At 33.2% G+C, this 19,337-nt stretch overlaps 1 protein-coding gene and 1 long non-coding RNA gene across 5 annotated transcripts in view; one reads left to right on the forward strand and one right to left on the reverse strand.

Annotated features, from left to right (window-relative positions):
• The first annotated feature begins 126 nt into the window (after positions 1-126).
• The window catches only part of LOC111421307 (DENN domain-containing protein 1A), a 43,426-nt gene continuing 24,215 nt past the window's right edge, over positions 127-19,337 (forward strand). For both annotated transcript variants that reach the window (XM_071198198.1, XM_071198202.1), the window contains exons 1-5: positions 127-304; positions 427-588; positions 645-782; positions 974-1,109; positions 1,165-1,224. In XM_071198198.1, coding sequence (XP_071054299.1) covers positions 288-304; positions 427-588; positions 645-782; positions 974-1,109; positions 1,165-1,224 — 513 coding nt within the window. In that variant the 5' untranslated portion in view covers positions 127-287. The remainder of the gene's footprint in view (positions 305-426; positions 589-644; positions 783-973; positions 1,110-1,164; positions 1,225-19,337) is intronic.
• Positions 12,643-17,257, reverse strand: LOC111419073 (uncharacterized). 3 transcript variants are annotated; one of them, XR_011641169.1, is made up of 4 exons: positions 17,062-17,257; positions 16,377-16,871; positions 13,910-14,362; positions 12,643-13,857 (listed from the first exon to the last, which is right to left on the reverse strand). It is a non-coding gene; the product is annotated as an uncharacterized lncRNA (long non-coding RNA). The 3 variants fall into 3 exon arrangements; XR_011641168.1 differs by having other exon boundaries at positions 16,373-16,871; XR_011641170.1 differs by lacking the exon at positions 17,062-17,257 and adding an exon at positions 16,982-17,049 and having other exon boundaries at positions 16,373-16,871.

A 19,337-nucleotide genomic window follows, 5' to 3' on the forward strand; every position in this document is an offset into this window, starting at 1 on the left:
TGTGATTAAAATTCTTAATAAATCTTAAAAACAAGTAATAATAAAAATTATAAATTATGAATGTACCCTATAATTGCGCCATCTATTATCAATGATGACTACAGTAAAATAACCATATGTTAATCTGTCAAGTGTCAGTAGACTGTCAAACGCGAAGGTGTGTGTTTCGTTCTTTCACACTTTCTGGCAATATGTAAAGTGCAAAGTGGGGTTAATGTTTGTTTATTTACACGAGTTTAAAGTTATTTACTTTATAATGGATTAGATAATTGGTGGAAGTCGATAAAATGGGATCGAGAATTAGGTAGGTTAACTTTAACTATAAATGTATTCTCGAAAAAAAAATGTTGATATTCATATTAATCGACCGGAAGTAAACGTTTTATTTTACTTTTTTTTAATTAAATAATTTTCTTTATTGAATAGAGAAAACGTTCAACATTTTTTCGAATGTTTTTGCGAAGTTGTCCCGCCGTCTGTTGATGACGGCAAAGATGCCTGGATAATTCAACAGTATCCTTACACGTACAAAGACGAGGAAGTACTTAAATCGGTGTCAAAGTTCGCTTATCCGTACAAATTTGAAAAGTTCGTGTTTAAAAATAAAAACCTTCAGAACGATTTTAACATTGGTTTATTTACAGTTGTGTTATTCAACATTACTCGTTCGTGCTTACGGATATAGAATCGAAATGGACATTTGGATTTTGCAGACATGATCCTCGCTCAGAAACTGCTATTGTAGTTTTAAGTTATTTACCATGGCATCAAGCATTTTATAAGTAAGTGACTTGGCATTATTCTTTCTTTTTTTAGAATGTTCAAATAATAACCTTGATTTTTTATTTATTACTGATCTATTTACTCAATATTATTCTGTATTGTTATTGATCTGGAACGAAAAATTTATTTAAATTCTCAGTGATATCATGTAACAAATCGTTATAACCAGCTGCTTTATGATTATGTTTAGGTTTTTAGATAATATAGCAGTATTAATGCATAGTAGGGAGACAGAAAGTTTAAATGAGTTCCTATCATCCGTTTATAAAACAAGATTGGCAGGACCAGGGAAAAAATTTACTGTTCCATTTAACAAAGGAGAAAATGTACGTAAGTTAAAAGTGGTTTAAATTTGGTGTTCATTGTTGTTTTTGTTGGCAGTCCTTTAATATCGAATGTCCTCAACCCATCGCTCATCAGTTGCCAAGTATACCAGAAAACGTAAGTATATAACTGTTAATTTGTAACAACTGTTAATTTGTCCAGGAAACGAGTCATAATTGATTTAAAACGTTTATTAGGTATTCATTATTTGCTTACGAAATGATTATAAAAATTAAAGGCAAATAATTACAAATTTTTGTGTTACAATTAATAATAAAACAAACTCCACCAAAAGGACACTTTCAACAATACTTATATTATATGAATAACAACGAAAAAAAAATGTGATAAGGTTTGGTGAATAAACGTTTCTTATCTTTAATGTAAACAAATAAATTCTAAAACACAATTTTTTGAATGAAGAAAATTCAAAAAACAATTTTATTTAATAACAATGTTTCTTAATAAACTTATTAATAAGTTGAGTAATTAGAATTATTTATGATAAACATTGTTCTGTCTTGAATTGAATTATGTAAAAAGTTATTTTAGTAGATTTTAGTTGTGGTTGAAATGTGTTTTAAAAGATTTAGAGCTTAATGCAAAGTTAAGTCAGAATGATAAAAAAAATAAAACTTGCTATCACTGTTGAAATGTGCACACAAGGCAGTTTCTGGTCACGTTTACATTCTCTTAATGGTGTGTTTACAAAATGTGTTATTTACACCATTTAGTAAGTAACCTAGTCGCCATATCTGAGATATCTGGTTGTATGTTTATTTTTTATTTTAAATCAGGGGTGAGCAACCTTTTTAATCAACTGGCCAATTTAAATTTTAAAATTTTTTGGCGGGCCGCACATCAAGTAACACTTATTAATAATTTACAAAACTTTATTTATAATAAACATTAGGATAAAAAAATATAAGATTTAAAAAAAAGTAAAGATTTCATATACAGGGTGCCACACAAAAAACGCCCCAAGCTGTAACTCCGTCATTTACATTCCGATTTTCATGAGCGAGGTAGCAAATGAAATGATTTGATGAATACTATGATTCATGCTACAAATAAATTTTTTCTAAGGCCACCTTCAATTTCAAGCGATTATTAATTTTTGTTTTTCAAATTGGTCCATATATTTTTCTTCACGTCATTGGATAGAGATTGTTTTTCTGAATCCATTGATGTACAATACAACCATTTTGAATGTAATTTTAGCAGAGAAAAGACACCTGTATATACAGGTTGTCACAGAAGACTGCAGCAAGCTGTAACTGTCATTTACATTCCGATTTTCATGAGCGAGCTATCACATCAAAAGGTTTGATGAATACTATGATTCATGTACAGGTGTCCCAATTTCGATGTCCGCATAGGCTATCTCTGAAACTAAAAGAGATAGAAGAAAAGTTGCTTACATGTCATGATTTCGTTTTTCGAGAAAATGTTAATGCCGAAAACTCCGAATAGCTATCGTCTTTTGTTTTCGTCCTATCGGCAAAAACTGAAAATTTTGCAAAAACGACAATCGCGAATATCTCACTTATTATCAAAGATGGAGTATTATAAATAAAACATTATATGGGCAACTTTTTACGAAGAATTCAGTGGCGTAGGTAGAATTTTTTTCCCATCTTTTATTTTCGAGATTTTAGACGTAACTTTATTTTTTTAAATGGAAACCATAGTTGGCTATGACTTAAAATAATTTGTTATTTTCTTCTGATAACAAATATATATATAGTTTGCGGGGTATATTTCTTATAGTTATTGAATAATTAACAAAAATTCATTTTGTTCTATCTAAAACTAATGTATGTATTTAAAAGTTAATGGTGCTATGGTGATAACCATACATACTATGATGGAACATAATGTATCAAATAATTGCCAAAGTTTGTATTTAAAAATTCGATAACAACTCTGGCATTATGTGCTGGTACAATGCACCAGCATGTTAAGTGTCAAAGTATAACAAAACTGAATAAAACTTTACAATGAATTTCGAAAATTATGAAAAATGTAATATGATGGAATGCTACACGTTATCACATAACAATGCGACGTTAGTCGCGGAATTTTATTTCACAAGATATCCGGAAAGAAGACAACCGCACGTAAGAACCTTCAGTCGGTTAGCAGAAAATTTAATAGATATTTAGTCCTTCCCCAATCCACATGCAAAAACATACCAAAATGACCTGCAAGAGAAATTGCAACAAAACGTCTGACCCAAAAGCCGCTGCTCCCGAATATGAAAGAAAAATAAGTATAAACCATACAAAGCGGGGCTAACTCATTATTTACGTGCCGGAGATGTCAATCGAAGATTAGAATTTTGTAAAAGAATATAAAAAAATCACAATATTTGCATGAAACGATGACTAATTTATTATAAAGAAATTTCGGTGCTACAGATCTGTTTCGGTTAACTATGTAACCGTCTTCAGGCACGACGTCGTATTTAATACTTCAATAAAAAGGGATTAACAATCATCGTATATATTACATCATGGTGGAGAAGCATCTTAGTGAAATTTGTGGAGTGAAAACCGCGAAAAATATTAAAGTTCTTTCTTAAACATTAGCAAAATGGGGGGAACGTGTTGTGCAGTAACAAATTGTGTATGTTTTATGCAAAAAACCCTTTTTTTTTTATTTTTCGTGAAATAAACTTATATGAGAGGTGAAACGCTATTAACACAAAATTAACTCTGAATTGAAAAAACAAAATGTGATGAGCTGCGTACTCCAAGAAAACTTGGTGCAGCCTGCTCTTGGAGTACGCAGAAGTACGGAGTACTGCACAACACGTTCCCCCCATTTTGCTAATGTTTAAGAAAGAACTTTAATATTTTTCGCGGTTTTCACTCCACAAATTTCACTAAGATGCTTCTCCACCATGATGTAATATATACGATGATTGTTAATCCTTTTTTATTAAAGTACTAAATACGACGTCGTGCCTGAAGACGGTTACATAGTTAACCGAAACAGATCTGTAGCACCGAAATTTCTTTATAATAAATTAGTCATCGTTTTATGCAAATATTGTGATTTTTTTATATTCTTTTACGAAAAATGATGAACCTGGAGGTAAACATCGCCAATAGAATTTTGTAGATGATATTTAGAAAAATTAAATAATCTGCTGTTTCTTCAAAATGTTATCTGGACCGATGAAGTCTCTGAGTGTTCAAAAAAGATTAGAGTTCAATGTATGGTGTGCCCTTTTAGATAATAGAATTTTGGCATATAGTATCTACCATAAAAACTTAAACTCAGGAAAATACCTCAATATATTAAGGTAGCACATTGAGCCTTTGGTCGACAATTTGCCACTAAATATATCTCAAATGATATATTTTTAATATGACGGAGCAGCAGCACATAATGCCAGAGTTGTTAGTGAATTTTTAAATACTACTACAAACTCCAACAAACTTTGGCAATAATTGGAAACAATGCTTTCCCTCATGGTATGATTATCACCATAACAACATTAAGTTTTAAATACATACATTAGATTTAGATGGAACAAATTATTTTAAGTCATAGCCAACTATGGTTTCCATTTAAAAAAATAAAGTTACGTCTAAAATCTCGAAAATAAAAGATGGGAAAAAAATTCTACCTACGCCACTGAATTCTTCGTAAAAAGTTGCCCATATAATGTTTTATTTATAATACTCCATCTTTGATAATAAGTGAGATATTCGCAATTGTCGTTTTTGCAAAATTTTCAGTTTTTGCCGATAGGGCGAAAACAAAAGACGATAGTTGTTCGGAGTTTTCGGCATTAACATTTTCTCGAAAATCGAGATCATGACATGTAAGCTACTTTTTTTCTATCTCTTTTAGTTTCGGAGATGGCCTATACGGACATCGAAATTGAGACACCTGTACATACAAATAAACTTTTTCCAACGCCATCTTCAATTTCAAGCCAGTATCAACTTTTGATTTTCAAATAGGGCCGTTAAGCATTTTTTTTTTATTGGCTCATTCGAAAGTTTTTTAAAATTGATTGACCCCATATTTTTTAATTTTTGATTCTGAGGCTTAGACAATGCTACGAATCTTATGCGCTAGAAGAAAACAGAAGAAAACGGGAGAGAAATCACGCCTGTGATTTCTTTCTTCTTACTTAAAACGTCACAATGAATCAGGGGTGGGGAATTTTAAAGTTTTACATTAATTATTGCAAAAATTAAACAATTTTCGAACGTGAAAACGTTACTAATCCGTCTAATTTAATTTACATTATCGATTTTTTGAAACACGGTCTTTCTAATCGATTGACCTTAATGGCCCTATTGTTCAGTATGTATTTTTTCACGTTATAGGATAGAGATTTTATTTCTGAACCCATTGATGTACGAAACCTGTATATACAGGCTGTCTTTTCTCTACTAAAATTACATTTAAAATGAATGTATGGTATATCAACGGATTCAGAAAAACAATCTCTATCCAATGACGTGAAGAAAAATATACGCAGCAATTTGAAAAACAAAACTTCATAATCGCTTGCAATTAAAGATAGCGTTGGAAAAATTTTGTTTGTAGCGTGAATCATTATCAGTATTTATAAAACCATTTCATTTGATACCTGGCTCATGAAAATCGGAATGTAACTAACAGAGTTACAGCTTCGGGCGTTTTTTGTGTGACACCTGTATAAATTTTAATGAAAAATAAAAACGAACAAGAAAAGAACAGAAAAACGAATTTACTTGAAATTTTTTATGTGAAATTTGGCACTGTTTTTTCGATACAAGCTCATATGATCAATATCAGCCGGAATTGAGGTAGCTACACAGGTGGTCATTTTTGATAAATTTCATGGTTGAAAATAATTGTTCGCAAACGTACGTACTTCCGAACAGAGACACCATTTGCTTTGCATTTTTCGTCAAAAGCGGAAATTTTTCAGGGCTCACATAAGACTTATACAAATTTTCGATGTTTACTGAGAAAAATACATTTTTTAAATCGGCATTATTCTGTATATCAATCAGTTCCATTTGAAAGTCTTCGGGAACAGTATCCACATGGATATTAAATGACGAGGAAACATTTTCATGGAAACCGCTGTCTCCTCAGCTTTGAACATTTGGAATCGTACTTGAAATTCGTTGATTAAATTGTCTATATATTGTGCGTATTTTTAAGATGTAGTAACGTTTTCTTTTTCTAAATGTGGAAAGTGAGACACATTATTCTGCAAAAGATGCTATTTCCACAATTTTAATTTGCACTCAAAGCCCTGAATTTTATCATACAAATGGTAAATAAACTGTTCTTTGCCTTGAAATTCCACATTAAGATCATTGAGATGCTGAGTCATGTCGATAAGAAACCCAAAATCGCACATCCATTCTTTATTATCAAAATGAGGATAGGCATATCCCTTCATATCCAAGAACAATTGTATTTCTTCTTCTCTAAGCCAACGTACTTCGGTATTAAAAACCACGTCGCCATATTCAGTTTCTAAATCTTTCAGGAATTCTTTAAATTCACGGTGATTTAACGCGCGCGGTTTTATTAAATTGATGACTTTAATTATTGGTACTGTGACATTTGGCAAACTTAATCTTTCCGCAGATAAATTTTCCTGGTGAATTATGCAGTGGTTAACGAATATTTCCCTTCCTATGACCTTCTTTTAATGTCTTGAAATAGCCTTCCCGATACTCCTACCTCCATGCTTTACATTACTCGTGCTCCATCTGTCAATATACCAATAATCTTTTTTAATAAAATTGAAAAATTTTCCAATACAGACTTTAGTTCATCGTACAGGTCTTTGCCTGTTGTAGTTCCTTTCATTGGAATCAGTGAATACTTCGGTAATATTAAATTTGGTGTCAATACTACGTAAAAATTTAGCCAGTTGTACTGTATCGCTAATATCGCAACTCTCATCAAGTGCCAAAGAACAGTATTCGAATTTTACAATGTGTTCACGAAGCGTTTTTGCTATGTTCTCGGACAAGTCATCAATTCTCCTTGCAATGGTGAATCTTAATAAACTAATGTTTGAAATAATATTTACTGTATCAGGAAATGCTATTTCTGCAACAGCAGTCAGACATTCTTTTATCATCTCTCCATCCGCAAAGGGTTTCATTCTTTTGCCAGTATTACTGACAACAAAACTAGCATTTACTGGCGTATTTGATAAAATAGCTTGATTTTTAAAAATAGCCTGTTGTTTTCCAAAATTTTTCTCCATTTGATTAAACTTATCTATGTCCTGTTAAGTTTTGTGTCGTAATGCCTTTTTATGTTATATTCTTTAATGTCGACAGCTTTATCTTTGACGAAACTGAAAAAAGAATCAAATTTCCACTTTTCTTGAAAATGCCTATGCTCATCCGCAACCTTCCGTTTTTTGTTTGCTTTTCCGGCATGCTATTATATATTATGGATTAAAAATTTGAAAGTAAAAAAAATTTGTAGGAAAACTTAATTTCGAATAAAAAAAACTACTAATATTACCTTTTTGATAATAATAATGCACTCACGCCTTCCAAGAAACACAAGAATTGCTAAAATTGCTAGTTAAAAGCATACCAATCTGACTGATTGGGTGACAGAAGCAAACACAAACAAGCAGAGACGCGGCGCGTTCGTATCGCATGTTTGAACAAGTCGCCGACAAGTGTGTATTCAATTTTAGAAATGCTTGGCGGGCCGCATGAACATGTTTAACGGGCCGCGTGTTGGTCATCCCTGTTTTAAATCATTGTTGTTATTTTTTAAACAAAGTGTGTAAAATGAACTGTTTTCAACATGTTTAAAACTGTAGGATATGTTTTAAACCAAATTTGTTTTAAACAGTTCAAAATCTGTTTTAAAACATGGCGTTTTGTACCGGTGAGACGATAGCAACAAACCGCTCAGTAACAAACTTTTTCGCTTATATTTCCACCTATTTCTTAGGCCCATATCTTCGTTATCTAGAAAGATACTAAGAAACTAAGCACACGGTTGGAAAGCTTTGTCTTTTCTCTATCCTAAACCGTGTTTTCGTCCGCCGTCTGTAAAAGAAACGTACCTGAAAGACAACCTACAGGTAGCAGAACGCAATCACTTCTTACATTAACTTTCTTATTTGATGAAGGAAAAATTGGGACAAAGTTTTCCCGAGAGAGAATCTTAACTTTATTTCATGTTGACAGATAATTTTTCATTCACTCTTAATTTATTTAAAACCGTTTAAAAACATTTAAGTACGAAGGCTTACACGGCCGGTGTTAATAAAACTAGAACTAACACTATCACTAGACCTAGAACTAGAAACATTCGGGTTAATCCGTGGATATAAATATTTACCGTATTTTATTGCATTTTCAAATGAAATTTAATAAAAAAATTATATTTTAAATTTATATTTTTTATCCAAACCTAATTTTTGTTTTCATTGTTTGAAAATGAAACAGTAAGTAAATTTTCAAAACATATAATGAAAAACTGAAATTCAAATTCCAAATAACTTTAATAAAGATTTTTCTATATTAATTTATTATTTTAATTTAGCGAGATCCTTGCGCTTGATGCTTGCTGCACAGAGATTTTATATTAGGTTCCAATTTGGTTAGCTTCAGTCTCAAGTCTCCACCTTGTGTTATATCCAACCGATTTCTTTTTTTACCAGTAAATCATTTACAGCACTAAATCCACATTCAGTTAAATATAAAGATGTAAACGATAGCAAGTTTCCTTGCACATTTGGTTGACTTTGGGTATTTGATTTCTGTTTCGTCACAAAGCGATGCCACCACTCCGTTTGTATTAAATAAAGTTTTAACTGATTCATCATTTTGCAATTTTGCGAGTTCTTCTTGATACTGCATATTTGATGTTATGTTAGTGGATATGGCAAATCCACTAACATTGGCTGCATCATCCATGTTTGAAAATTAATTTGTTTTAAATCAGAAAATCTTTGTTTTAAATCAGCCGATAGAATATTCAGATGATTGACAATAACAAGCAAAGCGGTATTAGTTACTTCACATTTTTGGAGCCAATGAAACTGTTCAAAGTTTTTGTTGTTAATGTGTTTCTGACATAACTCAATATGGGTAATGAAACCAAATATTCCCAGTTCCCTTTAGATAGCCATCTTACTTCAGTATGAAGTAAAAGTCTCACATGGTCTCCCAAAATAGCTTGAAGGAACACTTGCATTTGGCATTAGCTTTAATAGCATTAACACACTTTATTACTAAATGTAGTACTTCATTCAGTACAGGCGAGATGTTTTTAGCTACCAAGTTTTCCCTATGAATAACACAATGCACAAGAATTATTTCTGGATTCGCATCTTTCATCAATTTTAACCAGTCATTTTTCTTGCCCATCATATACATTTGCGATATTCACCTCCAAGTTCATCTTTATAATATTAATTATATGTATTGAGAAAACACAATATTTCCTTTGAAAGATAATATTTTATTTTTAATTATCGGTGCTACAAATTTGTTTCGGTTATTAAACCATCATCAGGCACCACGTCTATACAGGCTGTCCCGAAACTCAACGTCAAGCGGGCACCGGGTGGGAGGCCAACCCATACCCGTTCTGGTAAAAATGAGAAAAAAATTCCATGTCTCTTAGTTAAGTAGTAATAGACATACTTTTGAAAATGTTAAAAATCAGTTCTGTACATCATATCTTTAGGTACTACGGTCAGAAATGTTCGCAATTTAATAGTGATTTTTTTAATAATGTATTCCTTGTGAACCATGCTACTGTATAAGTCACAAATCAAACAACAAAAATCGTTAGTTTTGCAAAAAAAATATATTAATTTGATTGAGTTAAGGTAGAAAGAATTTATGTCTATCAAGTTTGACACACGATTTCTAAAAAAAGGAGTAGTACAACACCCTTGGCAAGTAATTTTAAAAGATGGCCTGTTTAGTCAAGTTTCCCAAATGGTACAACACTTGCCATATTTCTTGTCATAAAAAATATTATTGCCTGTTTTTCTGCAAAAAACACGTTATTTAAAAAATTCATACTTTTTTATGTTATTTGTATTTACTTTTTATTTCCTCTTAACTTTGTTAGAAGATGTGCCAGTCAATATCTACGAACTACAAAATGTGGTTTCAACAAGATGGTTGCCCTTATGTCTTGCAAGGTTAACCTAAAGACAAAATTAAACAAATAAATTTATTTATCATTAATTTTATAGCATTATTTTCTTAAAACTAAGGCAAATGCTCAAATTATTTGCCGTCGGCACTAATACAAGCTCTGCATCGTCACAGAAAAGATCTTTTTACTAGTTGTACAAATCTCTTTGCATTTATTTCTTCTGCTGCTGTATAAATATTGTGACGCAGTTCGGCAAGATTTTTAATCGGTTTTCAATACACTGTTTGTTTTATGCAATCCTAATAAGAAAATCAAGGGGATTTGGACCCAGAGAATGAGTAGGCCACTTAATCGAACCACGACTCCCAATCCATCTTTCTGGGTATTCTGTTTGCAATCCCGTACAGGCAACCATCTTGTTGAAACCACATTTCTCTGTAGATATTGAGTGGCACATCTTCTAACAAAGTTGTTAACTCATTTTGGTATGAATTTTTTAAATAACGCGTTTTTCACAGAAAAACAGGCAATAATATTTTTTAGGAAAAGAAAAATGGCAAGTGTTATACCATTTTGGAATCTTGACTAAATAGGCCGAACAGCATGTATAAAATACTTTGATACAGCAAACGATAATCTATTTGACAGCATTTGAAGAGTAATCAAGAGTACTAAAGAGTAATAAAAGACAAGTTGACTTTTATGAAACAAATTTAACCACATATACTAGAGTGAAAATGATGACGATTCATGTAAAAAGAAATTAATAAGAGTCCTCAAATTGCAAAGATACAGCCCATGAAAGTTAGGATATTTTAACACATTTTTCTAAATATCTTAACACTATATAATATTACGTAAAACCATTAGGCAATTTATAAGTTGGATTGATCCGCGGAAACAATGCTATACAGGTGTTCCTAAAATTTGTTTGTTTAGATCTTTTTTATTCGATCGTAATCCTGCATTTATTTTTGCAGGATAAGCTTCAATAGCTATTTGACAGATCTGTCAGATTTTTAGCCCTGTTAAACTCCGTAAAATGAGAGTATGTTACGGTGGCGGCGTACAGAACGTGAATATAAGGAGTTCATGACGCGTTTTGTACAATGTCGCCATTATATTTACTCATTTGAAGGGCTATAAAAGGTGATAAATCTGACTGATCTGTCGCATAGCTATCGAGAACTTTATAGATAGTTGAAAATACCAGCCCTTAGTCTTATGCTGCCTCGCCATAGCGGTTGTGCGTTAAACTGCTTTGGGTCTACGAGTGTGTTGCGCCTTTCCCTAGTAAGCCACACCAGCGTGCGCTACTACGCCAACGGTGACGCAATTGAGTTGACTGTTGACACTGTCCTGAGTTAACTCAATTGCGCAGCGCAGTGTTACACATCTCTAATGTGCAGGGGCACTATCATGTCCCTTCTGGTATTAAACGGAATGTCACCTAAAACCTGGTAAAAATGGTATGTAGGGCCATCAAGTCTTGACGGCAAGAAAACAGGCCCAACAATGACATCGCCCACAATCTCAGTCCAAACATTGAGAGCAAATCTCTATTGTGATTTCCAAGTTTTGAAAAATCTTGGATTTTCTTCCGCCCATCTATACAAATTCCTTAAATTAATTATTCCGTCTTTGGAAAAAGTAGATTCATCGGTGAAAAGTATTTTTTCTAAAAACTGGTTCTCAATTTATTTAAATCTAATTGAATAATCAGTAAGCTGTACTTCCTGAACCTTACAGCAATGAAATGGTTAAAGCTGCTACTCTCGAAGAATACGTCACATAGTCGTTTTTGACGTCCAAATTGCCTAGCCATGTCCGAAGTACTAGTGGTACTATGTATTTTCATCTACATGTTCTAAAATCAATTCTTCTAATTCAGGAGTTCAAACTGATCTTGGGTTGCCGTTGTACAGAAAATTATGTCCATTTTTAACATTCACCCAATGTTAAAACCATATCGGTTTGTGCTCCAAACGTGTAAGTTTCCATTTGGAACACTACCAGTTTTTTAGTTTTTGTTCAAACGACTAAGCGTGTTTACAACTGTCAATGAATTCGTTTGTCAATTGTCATGGCCGACCTAGATTTTTTTTGTGTTAATTAAATCCTAACATTTTAGCTTTTAACAGGAAAACGGTGATTTTTATCAATGTTATCTAAGAATGATAAAAGTTTTTAAACTAAATACAATGACGCGTACTGTATGTGATTCATTTGTACAAAGTTTAATCATACTACTATAGAAGTCACAAATCAAACAATAAAAGGAGTTAGTTTTGCGAAAAAAAAATGTTAGTTTGGTTGAGTTAAGATTGAAAAAAATTATAAACGTCTTGTAGCGTACACAGCCTACCTTCACAGAAATTATAACTTTTATCAAATTACCTTATTTTCATAAATTACCTATGTTACCACCTTTGTTGATTTCGATCTAAATTTATTCGTGATTTATTCCATTAAAAACATTCAACAAGACGACACGTCTAACTTGTATTTTAATTCTAAAAAAGAGTAAATTATATAAACTACTACTCTTTATTGGTGACCCCGTTGAATTGAACCTGCACCCGATAATAAATTTGAGTCTGTATCCAACCCTTTAACCCGGACACTTCCAACCACATCGCTCCAGCCACTCTTCACTAGCAAGAAGACCAGTTAACTTCACCTCCCAGACCTAAGCTCCAACCAAGTTGCTCCAACCCCTTCGCTGCTACAGCTACATTAAGAAAGTGTCTTGCAGCCCCTACTTGCGACCCGTTATATAATTTTTCTTTGGATTCGTGGAGGACGGTTTGTGTAAGGCTCTAGTTACTCTTTCTTAACTAAGAAAGTTAAAACGAAAAAGCAGCGAATTACATTCTATATTCTTTATCAATTGTCATATTTAACATCCAACAGTTTTATTTTCATTATTAATATAATTTTGTACAATGGTGGATGCTACTATCGGCGACAATTTTGATTTGGACATTATTACAAAATTTACTTTACCGCCTTTTTGGACTTCAAATCCAGCAGCGTGGTTCACGATTATTGAATCACAATTCGTTTTGTCACGGCTGCAAAACGATAAAACAAAATATCATTTAGTTCTAACTCATCTTCCAAACGATGTCATCTCATTAATTTTAGACGTTATTCAAAATCCCCCAGTAGATAATTTGTATGTCACTCAAAAAAATTTTAATTGACAGACTTTCTTTGAGTGAAGAGAGACGTCTCGATGACTTACTGTCAAATTCTCAAATGGGAGATCAAAAGCCGTCAGAATTTTATAGATCAATGTTGGCTACTACCGTCGCCGGCGGTTCACAGGTAGTCAGCAGAGAATTGCTATTGAGGCTTTGGCAAAAAAGAATCCCGAAGGTGATATCAGTTGCTTTGTTATCTTCTGGAAAAAATGATGTTGCTGACCTTTTGTCAATTGCGGACAAAATATGGGAAGCTCTGCAACTTTCACCCAATTCAACTTCACCCAATCTAACTTACATACCCGACATTCATAAAATTTCGTCTAATTCCTCTCTCGCGACTCGTTCCCAAGAAGATATAACAGCATCTCTTCAAAACCTTTCAGTCACTATTCAAGCCTTATCCCAACGACTTTCGTCTCTAGAAGATAAAATGTCGTTAGTAAATATCAAACGTGATGACAACAATATACCCCCCCAATGCTGTCGTAGTTGCCATCACTCCAGAAGTAGATCGCGCTCCTCATCCCAACATTCGCGTGGTAGGTCAAACTTCTCTGCGCCTTCTAATATATGTTGGTATCACCATAAATTCGCTGATAGGGCGGAGAAATGCCAAGGATCTTGGTGTAAATTTTCCACATCGTTCAACAATAAAACAAATAATTTGTCCCACCCAAAAAACTAATACCCAGTTTCAATAGAAAACCATCTTTTTCCAAATTCCAAATTTCGCCAAAATGGCAATCCCAATTTTCAATCAATCCTACAAGTTCGCGTCTTTTCATTTTCGACAACCAAAATAATCTAAATTTTTTAATTGACACTGGAGCCGATGTTTCTGTATTACCTTTTAAATTTTATTCAAATCGAAAACAAGATACCATCTCTTCGCTTTCCGCTGCCAACTGTACAACAATTAAAACCTACGGCAAAAAACAACTAACAGTTTCATTAAATCTAAGAAGGAATTTTCCTTTCATTTTTACTATCGCCAATGTTAAAAACCCAATCATTGGCGCTAATTTCCTTCATAAATTCAATCTTTTAGTTGATATTAAAAACAAGCGATTAGTTGATTCAACAACAAAATTATTTTCAATCGGTTCTATTGTTAATACTAATACACCAACCCCAAAAAATTTTTCTATTGAAACTGCATATACAAAACTTCTCAACTCATACCCAAACTTGACATCTACACCACATTTATCAACACCTGTTCAACACACAACCACTCACAAGATTATAACAAAGTCACACCTTCCTTTATGTCGTCCCAGGAGATTAGATTCACAAAAATACAATATTGCCAAAAAAGAATTCGAGTACATGGTTTCTATTGGAATTTGCAGGCCCTCTTCTTCCTCTACGGCATCTGCTTTACACATGGTTCCGAAAAAAGACTGACGATTGGCGACCATGTGGCGATTACCGACACTTGAATAATGTCACAGTCCCTGACCGGTACCCCTTACCACACATTCAAGATTTTAACCTCCATTTATATGGATGTAAAATTTTTTCAAAAATCGACTTGGTGAGGGCGTATCATCAGATACCTATAGAAGAAGAAGACATCCCCAAAACCACAATAACAACACCTTTCGGTTTATTCGAATTTACTCGAATGCCTTTTGGTCTGAGGAATGCAGCTCAAACTTTCCAAAGATTTATTAACGAAGTGCTGGGCTGCATTTCCTCTTTGTTTACCTGGACGACATCCTCGTTGCCAGTAAAAGCGAGGAAGAGCATTACAAACATTTAGAACAATTGTTCAAAAGATTAAATTCTTATAACATCATCTCTATTTAACCTTCGAAATGTGTATTTGGTGTAACCTCTCTAAATTTTCTAAGTCATCAAATTGCAAACAATTGCAAAGGTTTTTAGGAATGATAAATTTCTATCATAGGTTCATTCCTAACATTTCCAACATTTTGGGTCCTCTATATAATTTATCGAATACCCTATATTCCAAGAAACAGAAATTAATATCAACTTGGTCGACTGAACACGACATTTCTTTTACAACATCTAAGAATGAACTAGCTAAATCTGCCATCCTTGCTCATCCATCACCCCAAGCTATGCTTTCTTTAACATCGGATGCCTCAAATAGCGCCATGGGAGCAGTTCTTGCTCAAACTTCAGACAACGAAACACGACCTTTAGCTTTCTTTTCTAAAAAATTAACTCCAAGCCAGATTAATTATTCTACTTTTGACAGAGAACTTTTAGCGATTTATTCCGCGATAAAGTTCTTTAAACATTTTCTGCATGGAAATCAATTCGTTGTTTTCACTGATCACAAACCTTTAATTAATTCAATATTTTCAAAAACCGAAAAAACTCTTCGACAAATTCGTTATCTGAGTTATATCACCCAGTTCACATCTGAACTTAAATATATTAAAGGAGGTTCGAACGTTGTGGCAGATACTTTGTCGCGCATCAATGTTGTATCCCTTAATTCTGATTATCCAGATTTAAAATCTATTAAAATTGCTCAAGACCAAGATATACAATTAACGCACTTACTCAATAAACAATTTTCCAACAAACATTTACGCAATTTTCATTTATCTCAGCAAAAAATTGAAAAATCAGATTTTAAACTTTGGTGCGAAATATCTTCACCATTGCCAAGAATTTACGTGCCAGATAAATTTACAAAAATCATTTTCCAGAAATTTCACAATATTTCATATTCCGGAATACGTGCAACTGTTCATAACCTTAAATCCCGTTTCAATTGGCCACATATGTCAAAAGATATTCAGTGGTGGACAAAAACATGTTTACCATGCCAACAAGCCAAAGTGAACAAATATACAAAATCACCTATCCAAAAAATCCCTATACCAAGTGGTAGATTTGATCACGTTCATATCGACTTAGTTGGCCTTCTTACACCTTCTAAAGGCTATACGTACTTACTCACTGCAATTGACCGCTTCACTCGCTGGCCAGAAGCTTTTCCACTCAAAGATATCGCCGCTTCAACGATAGCCAATAATTTCGAAAGAGAGTATCTTTCGAAATTATTTCTCTAGGTTCGGAATACCTCACACCATCACGCATGACCAAGGTAGACAGTTTGAATCTTCGTTATTTTCAAAGTTTACCAATATTTTAGGTACTCGCCAGATTCACACATCCTCTTTCCATCCGCAAAGTAATGGCATTTTGGAGAGATTCCATCGAACTCTCAAAACAGCCTTAATTGCCAGAGGTAGCAAGAGCAACTGGTATGACGATCTTCCCGTCGTTCTTTTAGGCCTCAGATCTTCCCTTACGGAAGACCTTGGCTGTTCCTCTGCCGAACTTGTTTACGGCCAACCTCTCCGACTACCTGGTGAATTCTTCATAAAATCACAACATTCGTTAGAGACGGAACCCATTTTGCAGAATTTGCGTGAAACATTTTCAAACCTACAACCAATCGAAACATTTCATTCACGAGACAAACCTTTTCTTCGTAAAGATCTTTTTAAATCTGATTACGTTTTTATCAAAATTGAAGGCATGCAACCTTCACTTACCCCTCGTTACGAAGGCCCTTTTAAAATTTTTAAAAGGCTTCGAACGACATTCATAATTTCAAAAAATAAAAAGGACTTACCTATAAATATAAATCGTTTAAAACCCGCATTTTTACTTAATGACAAATCAAATAACTGCCATAGTAACGACGCATTGTCTACCAAAAAACAATTCAAAGTTCACTTTAATTTTTCTTGCTAACTTATCTTTTATTTTCGTACTTTTAATATTGCTTTTTACGTTTGGTTTTCTTGTGAAAGGGGGAGTAACTGTAGCGTACACAGCCTACCTTCACATAGAAATTATAACTTTTATCAAATTACCTTATTTTCATAAATTACCTATGGTACCATTTTTGTTGATTTCGATGTAAATTTATTCCATTAAAAACATTCAACAAGACGACACGTCTAACTTGTATTTTAATTCTAAAAAAGAGTAAATTATTTAAACTACTACTCTTTGCGTCTATTAAGTTTGACACACGATTACTAAAAAAAAAATTTTTTTAATAAAAAATAGTATTCCCAATTGATGTTGTTTCGTGAAGCACACCATTGAAATTGTTATAACTTTTATGTAATGCAAGTTTGCGCTTTTGTATCTGTGATGTGTTGTTGGGGTTTCTTGTGAAATCGAGCGTATTCCTGCTCGGCTAATGTGCATCTCATTGCGGCTATGCGTTTGCAATTCTGCTTGGCCAATTTTTACTCATGCCACATTTATGATCGTCAAAATTAGTATAAATCCGTTATTAAAGATTATAGCAACCAAAAAGTTACATTTTCAACTGTTATCGTTTTATAGTATAAATGTTTCAACCCAAGGAACATTCGAGGAGCTCATGATGACTTCTCATGAGTCTTGACAAAATGGGCTTTAGTTTCTCCAAAACATGTTAACTCAACGTTGGATTTAATGACGAAAATTGTTACATGTGCTGGCGGGATTCGACTTTACGCCACTTACATCAACTATCTCGGTCTATCGGGTAGTTTTGATGTTGTGACTTTTCATCTGTGGAGGTTTTATGATAATACTCTGCTCAAATTTCTTTGTTCATATTAGACATGAATCGTTTAGCCGGATTACCAGAAACGGAATTTTTGCAGAATCGTTAATTACTTTTAGTTCGTTAATTTTGGTAAAAATCGTGCTGTCGACTGATGACTCAAATCTGGTATTGTTAATCTTGTTATTAGGAGAGAGAAAACGTTATGTTGAGTTGTGAAAGTTTTCCCAGAAATCATAGTACATTAAGCAGATAAGTTCCACAAATTCCTTAATCTCAGATGTTATTCCTTCAGTAGCCACATTACAAAAATACTTTGCAATAAACACATTCTCTGGTGTAGGAACATTAGTGCAAAATAGGTACACAACGGAACACCTAAAAGCTGCAGCAAAATATTTAATTTTATGAAAAATGAAGAAATTAAGTACTAAATTTCTAATCGATAATAATTCATCGAATAATAATGATAGTAACAATGAACCGTTAGCCAAAAAGAAGAAGAAGAAGTTATCTACAAATTAAATTAAGTCTTTATGGCATCTTTTAAAAATAAAAGTTCCAGGGATTTCTCATTAATGATATTTTTTTAAAAGCTGCTGAAAACTCAATGATCGCTGATCCAGACTTACTTCAGGCTTATAGTACTACGTAAAAGTCTACTTTTAATGAATTGTTTGCTTTTGTGCCTGTCTCGGAGCATATTGTAGCGGATCACTTGTTAAATATCAAATCTGGCAGTATGGGATATGATGAACTCTCGGCTGTGATGATACATTACTGTTGTCCTTTCGTCATTTCTTACGTCACACATATTATTAATATTTGCTTATCGAGGTCAATTAGTATTTTACTGTTTTGACTAAAGTAGTAGAAAAAATTATGAATGATGAAATTCGGGAATTTGTCGATAAACTTAATACTTTGCCTAGGACACAGTCTGGATTTCGTGCTAATTACAGTTGCGATACAGCATTAACGCATATAGTTGATGACATATTGTTTGCGGAGAATCAAAATACGCTTACTGGATTAGTTTGCTAGATTACAGTAGGGCTTTTGATACTGTTAATCATAGGATGTTATCAGCTATCTTATCCTTTATTTGGTTCAATGATGTTGTGAGCATGATTGATAGTTATGTGTCAGACAAACAACAAGCGGTTAAATTGGGTGATCGGAGATCTGAACTGCGAGGCTTGAAGTCAGGAGTGCCACAGGGTTCTATCTTGGGGCCTCTACTGTTTTGTATCTACACTACTAATCTTTCGACAGTTTTGAAATATTCAGAGTCACATTTTTATCCGGACGATTCCCAAATCTATCTATCGTTCTTGCCTACG

The sequence above is a fragment of the Onthophagus taurus genome, chromosome 1, assembly GCF_036711975.1.
Source record: "Onthophagus taurus isolate NC chromosome 1, IU_Otau_3.0, whole genome shotgun sequence".
Taxonomy (NCBI): Eukaryota; Metazoa; Arthropoda; class Insecta; order Coleoptera; family Scarabaeidae; genus Onthophagus; species Onthophagus taurus.